The sequence below is a fragment of the Culex quinquefasciatus genome, chromosome 2 (assembly GCF_015732765.1).
Source record: "Culex quinquefasciatus strain JHB chromosome 2, VPISU_Cqui_1.0_pri_paternal, whole genome shotgun sequence".
Classification (NCBI taxonomy): domain Eukaryota; kingdom Metazoa; phylum Arthropoda; class Insecta; order Diptera; family Culicidae; genus Culex; species Culex quinquefasciatus.
Genome location: NC_051862.1, coordinates 197,517,480 through 197,533,521, shown reverse-complemented (window position 1 = coordinate 197,533,521; position 16,042 = coordinate 197,517,480). Strand labels below are relative to the sequence as shown.

Sequence of the window (16,042 nt, the reverse complement as noted above, 5' to 3'; positions counted from 1 at the left end):
TCAACATTGCGCAAGACACCAAATTAAATTTAATAATCACTTCCTGAGACTCAGAATTTTTAATACTTTCGGAGCCCCGAATTTGTTTGGAGACTTGTATGGCGTAACGAATAATGCAAAATGGCATACTTTGAGACAAGGATCCGAATAACAAAATAAAACACAAATTCTAGAACACCACGAGAAAAGGGCGGATAAGCACAAAAATCTAAATGTAAAATAAAAGCTTCACAGTAAAAAACAATGTAAATTTGGAAGCTGTAATTTTGGAAGGTTGAATATTACCTCTTTTATGATATAATTTTACCCCATTTTAGACTGAAAAAAAAATAAATTGGTAAATTTCCAGAGGTAAAATTACACCTTTTTTCTGACATAAAAGAAGTACCCCTTTCCAGATGTAATATTACCATGATTTTTTTTTCTGTGTGGCCTTCTCAGCTACCTTTTAACTCTTAAGGGGTTTCATGCATGTAGGCTTTGTTAAGGGGTTTCATGCATGTAGAAAATCACAAAATTTGATATTGCAGAAAAATTTATTGAATCCACTAAAAAGATAATTTTCAATCAGTCCTGAAAGTTTCATGAAGATATTATACTGAGTTAGAGACGATTTTAGCTCAACATTTTGCCGTGCACAACCGGACTTCTGAGCGTTTCTTAAAAACACAAAAATATTTTTATCTTTTTTTAAAATAAGTTTTTTGAAAATTGGCCTTCGTCATGCATACAGGACCAGTTTAACGAGTCTTCACCAAAATGTTGAGCCGATTTGGTCAAGGCAGTGTTAAGATATCGTGGCACCCGTTTTTTGAAACTGCTGACTTCAAATAGCTATATCTCGACAATGATACAACCAAATGCCTTCTAATTTGTTTTGATTATAGATAAAAATGTATATTTTAATGCTCTGAAAACAGATTTTAAATAAAATTAAGTGTGTGCTCACACCAACCTCTGACTTTTCTGTTGATTTACATGTATTTAACCCCTTAAATAGTTACATGTTGGCTCGGAATTTGCAAAATAGTTCTGGCTGTCAAAATGCTAATGCGCCCTTTTCAAATGTTGCTCCAGAATAATGTTAAAACCACGTTCTCAATCAAAGAAACAGACTAGCACAGTATGAAAGTTCGGATTTGACTAAAAACAAGCTTTGTTGAGTTTTAGGATAACGGATTCATTTTTTTTGCGTGTTTTTTTTTGTTTTGTCATTTTATATACTAACTTGCTTACACATTTAAATATGTAGGTCTGAAAAAAGTACACAAGACTGGTTCCTTGTACGTTTACCAACTATTTATATTCCACAGTGTGTGTGAAGGTTTTTTTTTATTCTCCGCTCTCCATTATATTGGTTGCTATAAAGTGTTATTTTGCTTTTAATATAATTAAAATTGATTACCTAGTACATGTTTCATTTGCGATTCATCTGGATTAATTGTCCTGTAAAGCTGCTGTGCCTTACAGCTCACACCACCGCTTTTCCCATAACTTTCTCTCTCTTTCTCTCGCTGTCTATTTTTATTTCAATTTAATTCATCAACGTGTCTGCCGTGGTTTGCATGCACGCGCGCTTATGTGTTTGTGTGTGTGTGTTTACTTGCAATTTATGTAATATCAATTTCCTAGTTTTTAAGTTTTCCATTATCCTTTCGCACGCTGGCTGGCTATGCGTGTGTCAATTTGCCCACAATCCTCACAAGTGTTTGTCAACCATCGATTGTTAGGTTCTTCTTTTTATTGCGGGAAGGGTTGGGGATGTTTGGAAGGCCATTGGAACTTACTAAGTTATGTGTGTGTGTGTGTGTTTTTTACAATCCATTGTCTCTCTTAATAAGTTCATTAAACGATTAGAATAACTTGACTATAATTCATTTTATTTACCTGTCCTGTGCTTAATCAATCGTTCCTTTATTAATCTCCACTTTTATTTATGCTGTTTATTTTTTTCAAAGTCATTTCCGCTGCAATGATATCAGTTCACTTGGTGTGTGTGTGACACTTTTTTCCGTAATCCGTCGCTGCGTTTTTGCATTCATTTTGGAATATGCAGCACGGTTCACTATTTATTGCAAAAGGAACTTTAGTTAGTAATATTGGCTGTTTGTTTTTTCACATCTTCTCTTTTTCTTGTTAGTCCTTGTGAATGAGTTTAGTCATATATGAGGCTCCATTACGTAACTGTGAGTTCTGTTCAATATACCGTGTTTTGTTTGTTTGTTTTATACTTTGAATATTCTATTAATATATGTTATGAGTTAAACTCCCGCACAATCCAGTTCAAAAATCCTAATAAAGTTAAAGATGCAACGTAAATTTAACCGTACGAAAAATAACTGTTAATCGTGTAACGGAAAGCAAAAGCAGATTTTGTTAACAGGAGTGTGATCGCGTTCGGTTAGATCTCCACCCACACCGCCTCTTTCTCCCTCTTTTTTTTCTCTCTGATGGCATAACATTTCGTGGAAGATCCATTTCTAATATTACAAAAAAAGAAACACTTTCAACTTCTGCCCTCAAAAAAATATTATAAACGTATAATTTCTAAAAAAAAATAAACCATAAGAAACCGTCCAACAGTCTGTTGTTTGTTGATTCAATCACGCTCGTAATGCATCCCGCGGGGAAACTCATTATCAGAAGCGACTGCTGTTCCTGCCGTGGTAGTACGGCTTCTTGCCGTCCCGCCCGCCGCCACCACCTCCTCCGCCTCCGCCTCCTCCACCAGACTTTTTATTCCCTCCACCGTAACCACCGCCGCCGCCTCCACCACTTCCGCCTTTACTGCTGCTTCCGCCGCTGCTGCTACCTCCCGGGCCAGAACTGCCAAAGAAGCTCGGCGGCGGAACCGAACCTTGCTGCTGCTGCTGTTGGTCGTCCGTGAGCGATGCAAATGCGTTGTTCTTGCCCCAACCCTGGAACATCGAGGCCGACCCGAGGCGCGTCACGTCCGGCGATTTGGGCTGCAAAAGAATGAAAGTGAGCGTTTTAAAATATGGGATATTCGAGGGTTTTTTGAGTCACTCACCGTCAGGTTCAGCTTCTTCGGATCGAACGTCTGGGGCAGCGGACGTGCCGTTTTGTTCGACATTGGCTGCACGAATCCGTCGTCATCGACGAAGCGCTTGTTCTTGGACGCGCTGCCGCCGTCGCCTCGGTGTCGATCGTTGTTGTCCTGGCGATTACCGCCGCCGCGGCCGCCACCGCCCAGGTTGAAGCTCAGGATGCGGTTTTTGTTCTCCTCGGTTTCGACCTCCTTGGCGATTTCGTCCATTGTTTTGGGTGCGGCCTGGGCACGACGCGGTTGCCAGTTGTTTTTCCGCAGGTCCATCAGGTCCAGGATCATGAAGCGATGCCGGTTCGAGACTTGCAGGCTGGATTTCTTGTCGGCGATTTCCTGCAACTTCTCAAAGCAGTACTGAAGTCCCTGTGAGTCCTGCACCGGGTCCTTCTCCATGCGGCCACCTATCGTGGTCAGCAGTTTGCAGAGACACTCGAGCGACTCCTCGTCCAGCATGTCTTCGCTGAGCAAAATGTTAATACAAGTGTACATGATCTTACAGGTGAGCTGTTCGTGCTTGAACAGTTCTCCAATGAAGCGGATCGTTCCGAGGGCACGTCTTCGGATCTTGACCTCCTTTTCCTCGAGCTCGTACTGCAGATCCTCGGCCTCTTCCGATTTTTCATCCTCCTTGGCCTTCTTCTTATTTTCCTCAATTTGTTCCTTGTCAGTATGGTGCTTCTCGAACTCGCGTTGACACTGGGTGATGAGCTTGCGCTTAAAGTTGGGCTGTTTGTTGTCGCTCGTTTCGATCTTGATGATCGTTCCCAGCTCCTTGCACATCTGCGCGTAGGTGTCGGTAAAGTTCGGCTCCATGATGGCCTTCTCGAACAGAATCTTGATGCAGCCATCCAACCGCTCTTCGGTGTCGATTTCGTACGCCTTGACCTGTTCGACCAGCGCGGAGAAATTGTCCGGCGTCAGCTTGTTCAGCACGCTACGGAATTTCTTAAACAGTTCCTTAGTTTTCTTGCTCTCCTCGTCGAGGGCTTCCTCCTGCTTTTGCAGGAAGCGAGGTCTCCATGCATTGGCCGATTCGCGCAGCTTAACCTCCTCGGTAATGTTCAGGTTGACCTTGATCATGCCACCGTCCACGTCGTCCGACGAGCGCATTGCCTTCTCGGACAGTCGACCCTGGTACGGGGCTCGTCTCATCGGCGGCGGTCGGCTTCCCATCATGCCACCGCCCATGCCACCACCGCCACCACCTCCGTCGGCTCCACTTCTCATGAACGTCGGCAGCAGCGAGTTGTCCTGGTTGCCAAAGTTCTTGCTCATCATCGACGACGGGTTGTGGGAAGACTTGAGGATCGACCTGCACACGTCCGGTATCGTCGTCGGTTTCTCCCGGCTGATTGTGGTATCCTTGAGTGACAGCAGCTGATCCAGAGAATACTTCTTCCGGCCGCCTGTTTCCTCGCCGAGCAGCTTCTCCGAAGTGCGGCGGATGCGGATTCCTATCGATTTGTGGCCAGCAGCATCGTTATTGTTCACGGCGGCAGTTGTATTGCTCTCAGCAGTTTGGTTGTTGTTGTCCTCATTTTCCTCGTTGCTGTTGTTGTGAGACTGCTGTTCGTCGTGGTCCGTGCCCGTTCCGTTGAGCGTAAGCTTGGTCACCGCCGTATCGATCAGATCGATTTGATTATTGTTATCCTCCGGATGCTGCTGCTGGTCAGCAACGACCGGCTCTGCCGTGTCCGACATGACTTTGAGGGTATTTGTCGCCAATAGGAACCAATAAAAGACGTTACAAATAAAATCAGATGAAACACGTTTCTAGTTTCACTTGGCAGGGTTTTCGTGGCACCAATTTCCGGACTGTGAGTGTGTGTGGCAGTGTGCGGGTACAATTAGATCGGCAGCTTCTGAAATTAGAGTAACAAAAGTGTGATAAGTTGCTGGTTTGTTTTGCAAAACCATCAGTTTTTGCCGATCGAGGCCGTTCTTATCACATCCTTGAAACAATAAACAATTGTCCGGTACGTAAGCACTACTCGACTTCCATTTATTATTCATGCTAAACATTGCATATTCCATAAAGGTTCGCAAAGCTCAGGAAATATTGTCCACAAAACTATTTGTCGGTGCATGCAACCGGTAATAACCTGGAAAATGCTACAATAATCTGTGCTAACCCTTGAAATTCAGGCACATTTTGGTATCATGCCAAATCATAGTCCTATTATGTTATTGAAAAATTGACAGAAATGTTGAAGATCGGAAATCAAATTCCTCTGAAACTCCATTGATAGTGATGAGTGATGACTTCTATGAGACGGCGATTTAGGCAAAATGCAGACTGCACCTCGCCATGTATGTTCATGCTCCACTTTGTTTAGGGGATAAGGTAAAATCTCCACGGTATTCCCAAAAAAGGTTCGCATGGAGTTGGGGAAGGTATAGGGGCAAAGAAAATATTATCGAACTACCTTGGTTAAATAATGATAGCTTCTAAAGCAGTGGAAAGAAGAATAACACAATTTAAAAAAAATGGGTTGAATTGATTCGTGCAAAATTTGTTCAATTAAACCACTTACAGGCTTATATTTGAGCAATTCTCTACGAAATCGGTCTTTTTTTGAGAATTTTAATATTTGTAATTTTTAATCCGACTGCAACTTTTTTGATGCCTTCGGTATGCCCCAAGAAGCCATTTTGCATCATTAGTTTGTCCATATATTGATCCTTGCACTGTAACTTGGATTTGACCCGCACTTTTATCTCGCACTTTTGACAACAAAATGTCCAAAAACTAGGCAACCGGCAGTTGTTTATTTACATTTCCAGTCGCAGTTGCCACCAAACTGGACATTCGCACTTTAAAATTGCGATTGACAGGTGAGCAACATCGGCTCGCTTTGATCATTTTTTGAGAAAATTAAATTTTCCCAAGCCAGCTTGACAAGTCGCAATAGTGCGATCGATAGCAATAATTTAGTGCGAAGTCCAAGTTAGTGAGAATTGCGCAATAATTTTCCATACAAATTTGGCAGCTGTCCATACAAAAACGATATATGGAAATTTAAAATTCTGTATCTTTTGAAGGAATTTTCTGATCGATTTGGTGCCTTCGGTAAAGTTGTAGGTCATATCCATACCTACACTGAAAAAAATTATAAACGGTTAAATTTTTTTTGGTGATATTTTTATTTAACTTTTTGTTACTAAAACATGATTTGCAAAAAAACACTATTTTTATTTTTTTTTCATTTTTTGATATGTTTTAGAGGTCTCAAATGCCAACTTTTCAGAAATTTCCAGATTGTGCCAAAAATCTTTGACCGAGTTATGAATTTTTGAATCAAAACTGTTTTTTTCAAAAATTGGTCGCAAAAAATTTTCAACTTCATTTTTCGACGTAAAACCAAATTTGCAATCAAAAAGTATTTACTTTAGTGAAATTTTGATAAAGTGCAACGTTTTCAAGTTAAGGCCATTTTTAGGTAACATTTTTGAAAATAGTCGCACATTTTCATTTTCATGTTTGCCCACTTTTGAAAAAAATATTTTTGAAAAACTGAGAAAATTCTCTAAAATTTGCTTTTTTGAACTTTGTTGATACGACCCTCAGTTGCTGAGATATTGCCATGCAAAGGTTTAAAAACATGAAAATTGATGATTTCTAAGTCTCACCCAAACAACCCATCATTTTCTAACGTCTTCTCGGCAACTAATGGTCCGATTTTCAATGTTAATATATGAAACATTTGTGAAATTTTCCGATCTCTTCGAGAACAATATTTTCAAAAAAATTAAATCAAGACTAACATTTCAAAAGGGCCAAATATTCAATATTACGCCCTTTTAATATGTTAGTCTTGGTTTAAAAATTTTGAAGATTTTTTTTCGAAAAAATCGGAAAATTTTACGAATGTTTCATATTTTAACATTGTAAATCGGACCATTAGTTGCTGAGATATCAACATTAGAAAACGGTGGGTTGTTTGGGTGAGACTTAAAAAACATCAATTTTTATGTTTTTAAACCATTGCATAGCAATATCTCAGTAACTGGGTCTCGTATCAACCAAGTTCAAAAAAGCAAAATATAGAGAATTTTCTCAGCTCTTCAATTTTTTTTTTCATGAGTGGGCAAACATGCGCACTTTTTTTTTTAAAAAGTGCGACTATTTTCAAAAAAGGTACTTAAAAATGGCCTTAACTTGAAAAATTTTTGCGACCAATATTTCGATTTTTTGAAAAAAAATCAGTATTGATTAAAAAAATCATAACTCGGTCAAAGATTTTTTGCACAACCTGGAAATTTCTGAAAATTCGGCATTTGATGTCCTCCAAAACATATCAAAAAATGAAAAAAAAATATTAAAAATTGTGTTTTTTTGCAAATCAAGTTTTAGTGACAAAAAGTTAAATAAAAAATCACCAAAAAATTTTTACCGTTTATATTTTTTTTTTCAGTGTAGTCCATATCCATACCTACAACTTTACCGAAGACACCAGATCGATCAGAAAATTTCTTCAAAAGATACAGAATTTTGAATTTCCATATATCGTTTTTGTATGGACAGCTGCCAAATTTGTATGGAAAATTAAATGGACAAACTAATGATGCAAAATGGCTTCTTTGGGCATACCGAAGGCACCAAAAAAGTTGCAGTCGGATTAAAAAAAAAAACAAATAAAAAAATCGAACGACCGAAATCTCAGAGAACTGCTCATTTGTCTTCGTGTAAGAGCGAGGTAAATAAATTACACTCCCTTATCAACGTAAAATTTACGTTATTGCAATCAACACTCGCACACTTGATTCAGCGCTTTCATCTTCCGTCCGAACCGGCTTATCTCGTGTAAATTTCAAACGGTAAAAATGGTACCCTTTGATCAGAGGAGAGTCATTGTAAGAAGTGAAACGTTTGAAAAAACGAAAATTTACCAATCGTTCACTCGCGGGTAGTAGCAGCAGGTGGGTGGTTGAAGAAATGTTCATGGTTTTGTGCAGCTTCTTCCCCACCTCTCACCCCGCACAACAGACAGGAGAAAGGAACAAAATGGAATTAGATCATCGCGAGTGGCGCCGCATCGCACACCGAAAGTGCATTCGCATCACCGTCATTCATGCAACTTTCCTTCCCGTTTTCGATGTGAATCAAACCCATTCATGCAGTTAGTTTTTATTGCTCGTTTAACATGAAATAAATAAAAATGCTTCTTGTCTAATTTGGCTTCGATTGTGACCACGTTTGGTATGAATTGAACCTTTGTGCCAAGTCTTGTCTTGTCTTACTATCGATCGCACCCGTTCCCCAAACATCTGCGGAGAGTTTAATTGATAAAAATACATTTTGAGACGAGAAACAAAAAAAAAAGCTCGCCCCTACCACAAATACTGAGAGAGTTGTACTACTCATCATGAGAAACCAAAGATTCTCTTGGATGCTGGTGCGGCAATAATAACAGAGCCGCGACGACACCCACTCGTTCGCAGCCCCTTGCAGCAGCTGATCTCAAGCCGCCACAAAACGCGAATTATTACACTTTCAAAATTTGCAATCGCAACCCGCAGCGCGCACGATAACGTCAGCAGCAGCTATGTGGTGCGAAAGCGTAGCAATAACGCCGAAAATGAGCAAAAATGAGCCGCCGAGAAGCAGCGATGCTGACTTCGGCTTGGGAAAGGTGGATTGCAACAAATTTAACCTTCTACTGCCTTTTTTATGTCAGAGGAATTCTCTGAGGCTATAAAATCACTCGAAAAATGAACCTTTTAAGTAGACCTCCTAGACCTACCGTCATCGACTCAGAATCACCAGCTGAGCAAATGTCTGTGTGTTTGGCTGTATGTAGACATGTGTACCGAAATAATGTCACTGGAATATCTCGTCACTGAATGAGCCGATTTTGACCGTATTGGCCTCTTTTGATTCGTCTTGGGGTCCCATAAGTCCCTATTAAAATTTGTAAGATTTAGTAAAGCACATCAAAAGTTATGTTTAAAAAACTGCTGCTTATAAATTTCACAATTTGCAAAAAAGGGTGGTTTTTGCATGAAAACCTGCCATATTCAATATTTTTAGAAAGGTTCTGAAATTACCTTTCTTGTGGATTAAGAATTTTCAAGATCTGACTTACCTATCTAAAATTACAAGCAGTTTAAAAAATGCTCTGAATTGACATAACCTCAATCCGTCCCACGGCAGTGTATGTACAATCTTGACAAAAAGTCTGTAGGCAGTCTGTTTTTACTCATCACTTATTTTTATTAGGACCTCTTTGGTGCTGAGCAATTCTCTGAGATTTCGGTCATTCGATTTTTTCTGTATTTTTAACAAATTTGGCAGCTGTCCATACAAAAATGATATGTGAAAATTCAAAAATCTGTATCTTTTGAAGGAATTTTTTGATCGATTTGGTGTCTTCGGCAAAGTTGTAGGTATGGATATGGACTACACTGAAAAGAAACTGATACACGGTAAAAATTTTTTTGGTGATTTTTTATTTAACTTTTTGTCACTAAAACTTGAATTGCAAAAAAAAAACTATTTTTATTTTTTTTTTATTTTTTGATATGTTTTAGAGCAGCGATTCTCACTTGATTTACATGGTAGGGGGTACCAGCCTAGAAGAAGGTTGAGAATCGCTGTTTTAGAGGACATCAAATGCCAACTTTTCAGAAATTTCCAGAATGGGCAAAAAATGTTTGACCGTGTTATGATTTTTTAAATCAATACATTTTTTTTTCAAAAAATCCAAATATTGGTCGCAAAAATTTTTCAATTTCATTTTTTGATGTAAAATTGAATTTGCAATCAAAAAGTACTTTAGTGAAATTTTGATAAAAGGCACCGTTTTCAAGTTATAGCCATTTTTATGTAACTTTTTTCAAAATAGTCGCAGTTATTGATTTTTTAAAAATAGTGCCCATGTTTGCCCACTTTTGAGAATAATAGTTTTGAAAAGCTGAGAAAATTCTCTATATTTTGCTTTTTCGGACTTTGTTGATACGACCCTTAGTTGCTGAGATATTGCCATGCAAAGGTTTGAAAACAAGAAAATTGATGTTTTCTAAGTCTCACCCAAACAACCCGCCAGTTTCTAATGTCGATATCTCAGCAACTAATGGTCCGATTTACCTACAATGTTAAAATAAAAAACAGTCTTGAAATTTTCCGATCTCTTCGAAAAAAATATTTATAAAAAAATTTCATCAAGACTAACATATCAAAAGCTCGTAATATTGAATTTTTGATCTTTTTGAAATGTTAGCCTTGATTTAAAATTTTTGAAAATATTTTTTTTTTCGAAAAGATCGGAAAATTTCACAAATGTTTCATATTTGGACATTGTAAATCGGACCATTAGTTGCTGAGATATCGACATTAGAAACTGGCGGGTTGTTTGGGTGAGACTTAGAAAACATCAATTTTCTTGTTTTCAAACCTTTGCATTGCAATATCTCAGCAACTAAGGGTCGTATCAACAAGTCCGAAAAAGCAAAATATAGAGAATTATCTTAGCTTTTAAAAAATATTTTTTTCAAAAGTGGACAAATATGGGCACTATTTTTTAAAAATCAATAACTGCGACTATTTTGAAAAAAGTTACATAAAAATGGCTATAACTTGAAAACGATGCCTTTTAGCAAAATTTAACTACAGTACTTTTTGATTGCAAATTCAATTTTACATCAAAAAATTAAATTGAAAAATTTTTGCGACCCATATTTCGATTTTTTGAAAAAAAAATGTATTGATTAAAAAAATCATAACTCGGTCAAATATTTTTTGCCCATTCTGGAAATTTCTGAAAAGTTGGCATTTGATGTCCTCAAAAACATATCAAAAAATAAAAAAAAAATAAAAATAGTGTTTTTTTGCAAATCAAGTTTTAGTGACAAAAAGTTAAATAAAAAATCACCAAAAAATTTGTTACCGTGTATCAGTTTCTTTTCAGTGTAGTCCATATCCATACCTACAACTTTACCGAAGACACCAAATCGATCAGAAAATTCCTTCAAAAGATACAGATTTTTGAATTTCCATTTATCGTTTTTGTATGGACAGCTGCCAAATTTGTATGAAAAATTATATGGACAAACTAATGATGCAAAATGGCTTCTTTGGGCATACCGAAGGCACCAAAAAAGTTTCAGCCGGATTAAAAAATACAAAAAATAAAATTAAAGAAAAAAGACCGATTCCGTAGAGAATTGCTCTGCTGCGTTCACGTTAGGGGCGATCCATAAACCATGTGGACACTTTAGGGGGGTAGGAATAAATGAGTAACGTTTTTTTTTCATTTAATTTAATTTAGGAAAACTAACCTTCCATTTCAAATAAATGGGAAGTGCATCAACAGCAGTATCCGATTGCTTGCCTTGAGAATAAAATTTCACCATTTAAAAATATCATGCCATTGGTCGCCATTGGGGCATATCTAGACTTTATACCTTCCCAAAAACCGTCCAACTCCAAGCGAAACTCATGTGGGGATACCGTGGAGATTTTCCCTTATCCCCTTTAAAAAAGTGAAAAATCAGTGGAGATGGGAGCGACCAGCAAAGGTGGTTGCCATGGTGGTGAGAATCTGATTCAGGTGAAATTAGTTCTATCCCCAATTATCAATTCAAGGCAACTTAGACTTAGACAATCATCCCATTACATGGCGAAATCCAGTCTGCAATTTGCTAAAATCACCGTCTCCTCCTCGAGTAATTGAACTTCAGATAATCGAGTCCGATCTGTAATTTTTATTTTTCTGGTCATTTTTGCAACCTTCTAACCCATTTTTTCAGATTTTTATTTAATTTTTACGTGTTTAAGAGACCTTTGTATACAAGGTTGTTGACGATAAAATCGTTATTTAATTTGTTTTTTCGATGATTCTATCGACAACAATCTTATCGCCGATAATGAACGATTTTTTTATTGTTTCAAAATCGACTTAATTCAACCAAATCATGTTATATTTTCAATGCTTTCTCTAAGAATATATTAAGTAGTAAATTTCAAAAAATAAATACTCAAAATTGCTCACAAAATACCGTATTTTTCGAAAGTACTCAAAATTTCATAATATGCAATGTGGGTCTCAAACGAAGCGTTTTTATTATGCTTTTTCACTTAATTGAAGTTTTTTTTTGAAAAAAAAAACTATTTGTTTTTGCAAAATACCGTATTTTTAGAAAGTACTCAAATTTTCATTATTTTCAATACGGTTACAAAATGAAGCAAAATTTGGTATGCTTTGCTATTTCATTAGTTATTTTAAAAATACAAAAAAAATCACAAAGTACCGATTTTTTTGAAAATACTCATATTTTCTAATTTGCTATATGGGTATCAAACAAAGCGAAATTTTGAATGCTTTTTCACTACACTCAAACCCTGATGGTTTGACACCAACTATTTTCAAGCGAACGGGCTCACTTTTTAGTTTGGCACCCCTTTTACACGGAGTTCACACACACTACCAAACGTTTTGCTAGTGATAGTGTGCGTGAGCGCCGTGTAAAAAGTGACAGTTCGTTACTTTTTAGTTTGACTTTGACCAACTAACGGGGTACAAACTAAAAAAGTGTCAAACTAAAAAAGTGTCAAACGAAAAAGTGACCAGTAGTGTTTTTTTTGAAAATTTCAAAAATTTCACAAAATTGAATAAACCGTATTTTTCGAAAATACTCAAATTTTCAAAATTCGCGGAGGAAGCGGAATGTGAAAAAGCATGGAAAATTTCGCTCCGTTTGAGTATTTTCGAAAAAAGTACGGTATTTTGTGATTTTTTTAATATTGAAAAAAAAACTCTTATGAAGTGGAAATGCACACGATTCTAGATATTTTTTTTTAAAGAGTCCAAAGTTCAATATCGGCTGTAATCTTATAGGTAACGATAGATTATCGTTTTTTTGCCAAGAATGACTTTCGCTGCGGCAGAACATTAAAAAAATATTTGCAACGCTATAATGCAAGTATTACATGAAAAATAGAAGGCATTAGAAAGTTTAATGCTTCCAAAAAAAATGAATTTAGGTTCAACGATTTAACGATTTTTTTACAACAGTTACAATTAAGTGCCGGTGTGCTCTTTTGTTCAAAGCTTGTTGGAGTTCCTTCCTAGGGAGCGTTCTTTTATTACGTAACGCAGTTGGGGGAGAAGGGGGGTCGGATGCCGTGTTACGCTCCATACAATTTTTTTAAAATTTGTATGGAAATTTTGTTACGAGGGGAGGGAGGGGGTCTAGAAATCCGATTATTTTGCGTTACGTAATAAAAGAACGCTCCCCTATCTAGATAGAACAAAACTCGAGTTTTTTTTAAAGGTCCAATAAACCAAATTTCCAATTTTGGTTTTTGGGTGTTTTACAAACCGCCTTGAGTCAGGGGTATTAAAAAACACCCAAAAAGCAAAAACTGAAAATTTGGTTTATTGGACCTTTTCAAAAAAAAAAAAAAAAACTCCAGAAAAGAGCACACTGGCGTAGAATAATTCTCGCTTACTTTTTCAAAAGGTCCTATGTACATAGGAAACCCATGGTGCATTGGTTGTTTTGAAAAAGTGATCCAGAATGAAAAATAAAAAGCAGATACACTCAAACCCCGATGGTTTGACACCAACGGTTGTCAAACTAACGGGGTCACTTTTTAGTTTGACACCCCTTCTACACGGAGTTCACACACACTACCAAACGTTTGTTTTGATAGTGTTCGTGAGCGCTGTGTAAAAAGTGACAGTTCATCACTTTTTAGTTTGACTTTGACCAACCAACGGGGTACAAACTAAAAAAGTGTCAAACGAAAAAGTGACCAACCAACGGGGGTTGAGTGTAAAATTATGGAATATGTCGAATAGTTCTAATTCCAACAAAAATGTATGGGACCATCCACAAACCACGTGGACACTTTTTTGGAAATCTCAACCCCCTCGTGGACAATTGTCCATACAAAAAAATTTTTGTATGGAGCGTGGACAATCGCTATACCCCCTTAAAATACTTAAAGTTGAAGTGGAAAAACACGAAGCAAGAAAATAAGGCTTCATAGAACAAAAAAATGGGAAGGCAGAATTACCTCCTGAACAAGATATAAAAATAAACGAAATAAAAATTTGAGCAGTATACTATATTTAATGGATATATATTTAATTACGAAGAACGCTAAACCTGTTTAATATATAAAAGAAACAAAAAAACAAGTGCAAACAATCCATTTTAAGTATTTTCTCAATCAACTGCTAAACCTTACAAAAATTGATTAGCAGAAAAGTTATTTGTACCATTTGTACCAACAGTACTGATTCAGAACTTCCAGTGACACACACTACCGACATGCCAACGTGTGTAACAAGCATGCTTGCTAGATGAGATTGTCCTCTCTCCTTTTGGATTCGCGAATAAACCCAACGCATACTACGATCGGTGTAATCAAAAACGTCCAACATGAAAGGGTACGTGTGTGGTGGTATGTAGCGATCCCAGTGTGCGGCGGCGAGCAGTGAGTGTGGTGGCCGATGAGTGTGACGTATCCTCATCAACCTCACCGCATTGAAGTGACTGCCGCTGGCAACTGATTCGCACACGGAACTTGGTCGCATTCGAAATGCTAAATAGCCCCTGCTCTGGCTTTGTTAAGGTGATCAGGATCAACTTTTTTAGATTTCGATTAGCAAGAGACATGGCGAGGTGCCGCACCGTTTCTGTACCGTCCAAGTTCATGTTCAACGGGAAAATTCCAACCTCACAATTTGGGTCAGGATTGTCAAAAGTTCGGAACTTGTCTTGAATGGAATTTTAATCGCAGCAACCGTGTGCGGCCAACACGCAACCAATCAACCAGCAGAGTGCAACGCACACTATGTCGGGTTTGAGGTTTTTTATTTCTCTTCTTTTATAATAGGTGTTTTACAGGCCAGGCATACCTTCTAGACAAGAGAGATACCACGACGACAGCGAGTTTCCCTTTCATTAGAGGAAAACCACCCAAGGTAGCAGCAGAGCGCTGTCTTATGCAATTTCCATTCTATTGGCAGGCACCATGATCAGATGAGACTCGCGAAAGTAGGAAAGTCGCAAAATTCTTACCTTTATTGTCCTTTGACTAGTGGTCTACGCTAGATTTGGTGATATCCAAGTGTGCTCTGCACTGTACACTGGTCGTGGCCAAGTGTACTCTTCTTGTGGGGCACTCTGAGTTGCTACGTTGACAATTATGCTGCTGTTGCGAAGGCCAGCAGCTTTGGTTCGATGGATGGATGGAGGGGACACACAACGCCTTCCAATCCGGATATCTTGGCTCGTAACAAATCTCAGTGTGCGCTGCCTTCTAGCTTTGAACCCGCGTCTACTAAAACCCGAACTTGGTGTGGTTGTTTCGCGTTTTCCAGTCTTTTGTCCCTGCGCGGAATGACGAATCTCTGTGTCGTGCGAGAATCCTGTGTGTGGCAATTTTCTTCTTCTTGTTCAACCTTTTCCGCAAAGTCGTCGACGTCTGCCACTCTGTTCGTGTAACACTTTTTTTCTTCGCAATTTTCGTGCACTTTAGCACTGCACAATTTCGTGCGTGTCCCTGTTGTTCACTGCTTCACGGGTACGCGGGCGGACCTGGGGGTCGGCCTGTTACCGCGAACTAAACGGGGCTTGTTCAAACGAAAATGTTCCCGATATTACACACCGCGAGAGAGCAGGAACCAGATTCGACTTTCATTTAATATTTCACGTGCTACGACGATGAAGGTGCGCGATGGCACTAACACCAGCGACCCGCAGTGTGACAGCGAGGAGAAGGAGGTTGCAATTTTCTGACAGAACTTACCGACAACGTCAAATGTATCGCGCGATCTGCTTTATCGAGCCGCGAAATTTGATTCGCGGGATTCGCGGCAACTCGCGGACCGCGAGCACAGTACGGAATCGATAATCCGGATTTTTTTTGTAATTTCAAATATTGCGCGTATTGAGAAAAAATCAGTTTTGGTGATTTTCTTGTAGGGGTCTCAAAGATACGAGCGCAAACTTTTTTCAAATTGA

The 16,042-nt window shown here is 38.3% G+C and overlaps 1 protein-coding gene across 2 annotated transcripts; it reads right to left on the bottom strand.

Moving 5' to 3' along the window:
• Window positions 1-1,183: 1,183 nt before the first annotated feature.
• Window positions 1,184-15,783, bottom strand: LOC6036447 (eukaryotic translation initiation factor 4 gamma 3). 2 transcript variants are annotated; one of them, XM_038253244.1, is made up of 4 exons: window positions 15,098-15,783; window positions 9,116-9,119; window positions 3,032-4,929; window positions 1,184-2,966 (listed from the first exon to the last, which is right to left on the bottom strand). In XM_038253244.1, exons 3-4 carry the CDS (start codon window positions 4,766-4,768, stop codon window positions 2,640-2,642), a joined length of 2,064 nt encoding a protein of 687 aa, XP_038109172.1. In that variant the 5' UTR covers window positions 4,769-4,929; window positions 9,116-9,119; window positions 15,098-15,783; the 3' UTR covers window positions 1,184-2,639. The 2 variants fall into 2 exon arrangements, with proteins under 2 accessions (XP_038109172.1, XP_001846498.2); XM_001846446.2 differs by lacking the exon at window positions 9,116-9,119.
• Between the last annotated feature and the right edge of the window lie 259 nt (window positions 15,784-16,042).

Coding starts and splice junctions, on each gene's coding strand:
- LOC6036447 (XM_038253244.1), bottom strand. CDS start 4,768: ATGTCGGACACGGCAGAGCCGGTCGTTGCTGACCAGCAGCAGCATCCG. Junction 2,967..3,031: donor CGAAGAAGCTGAACCTGACG/GTGAGTGACTCA, acceptor ATTCTTTTGCAG/CCCAAATCGCCGGACGTGAC.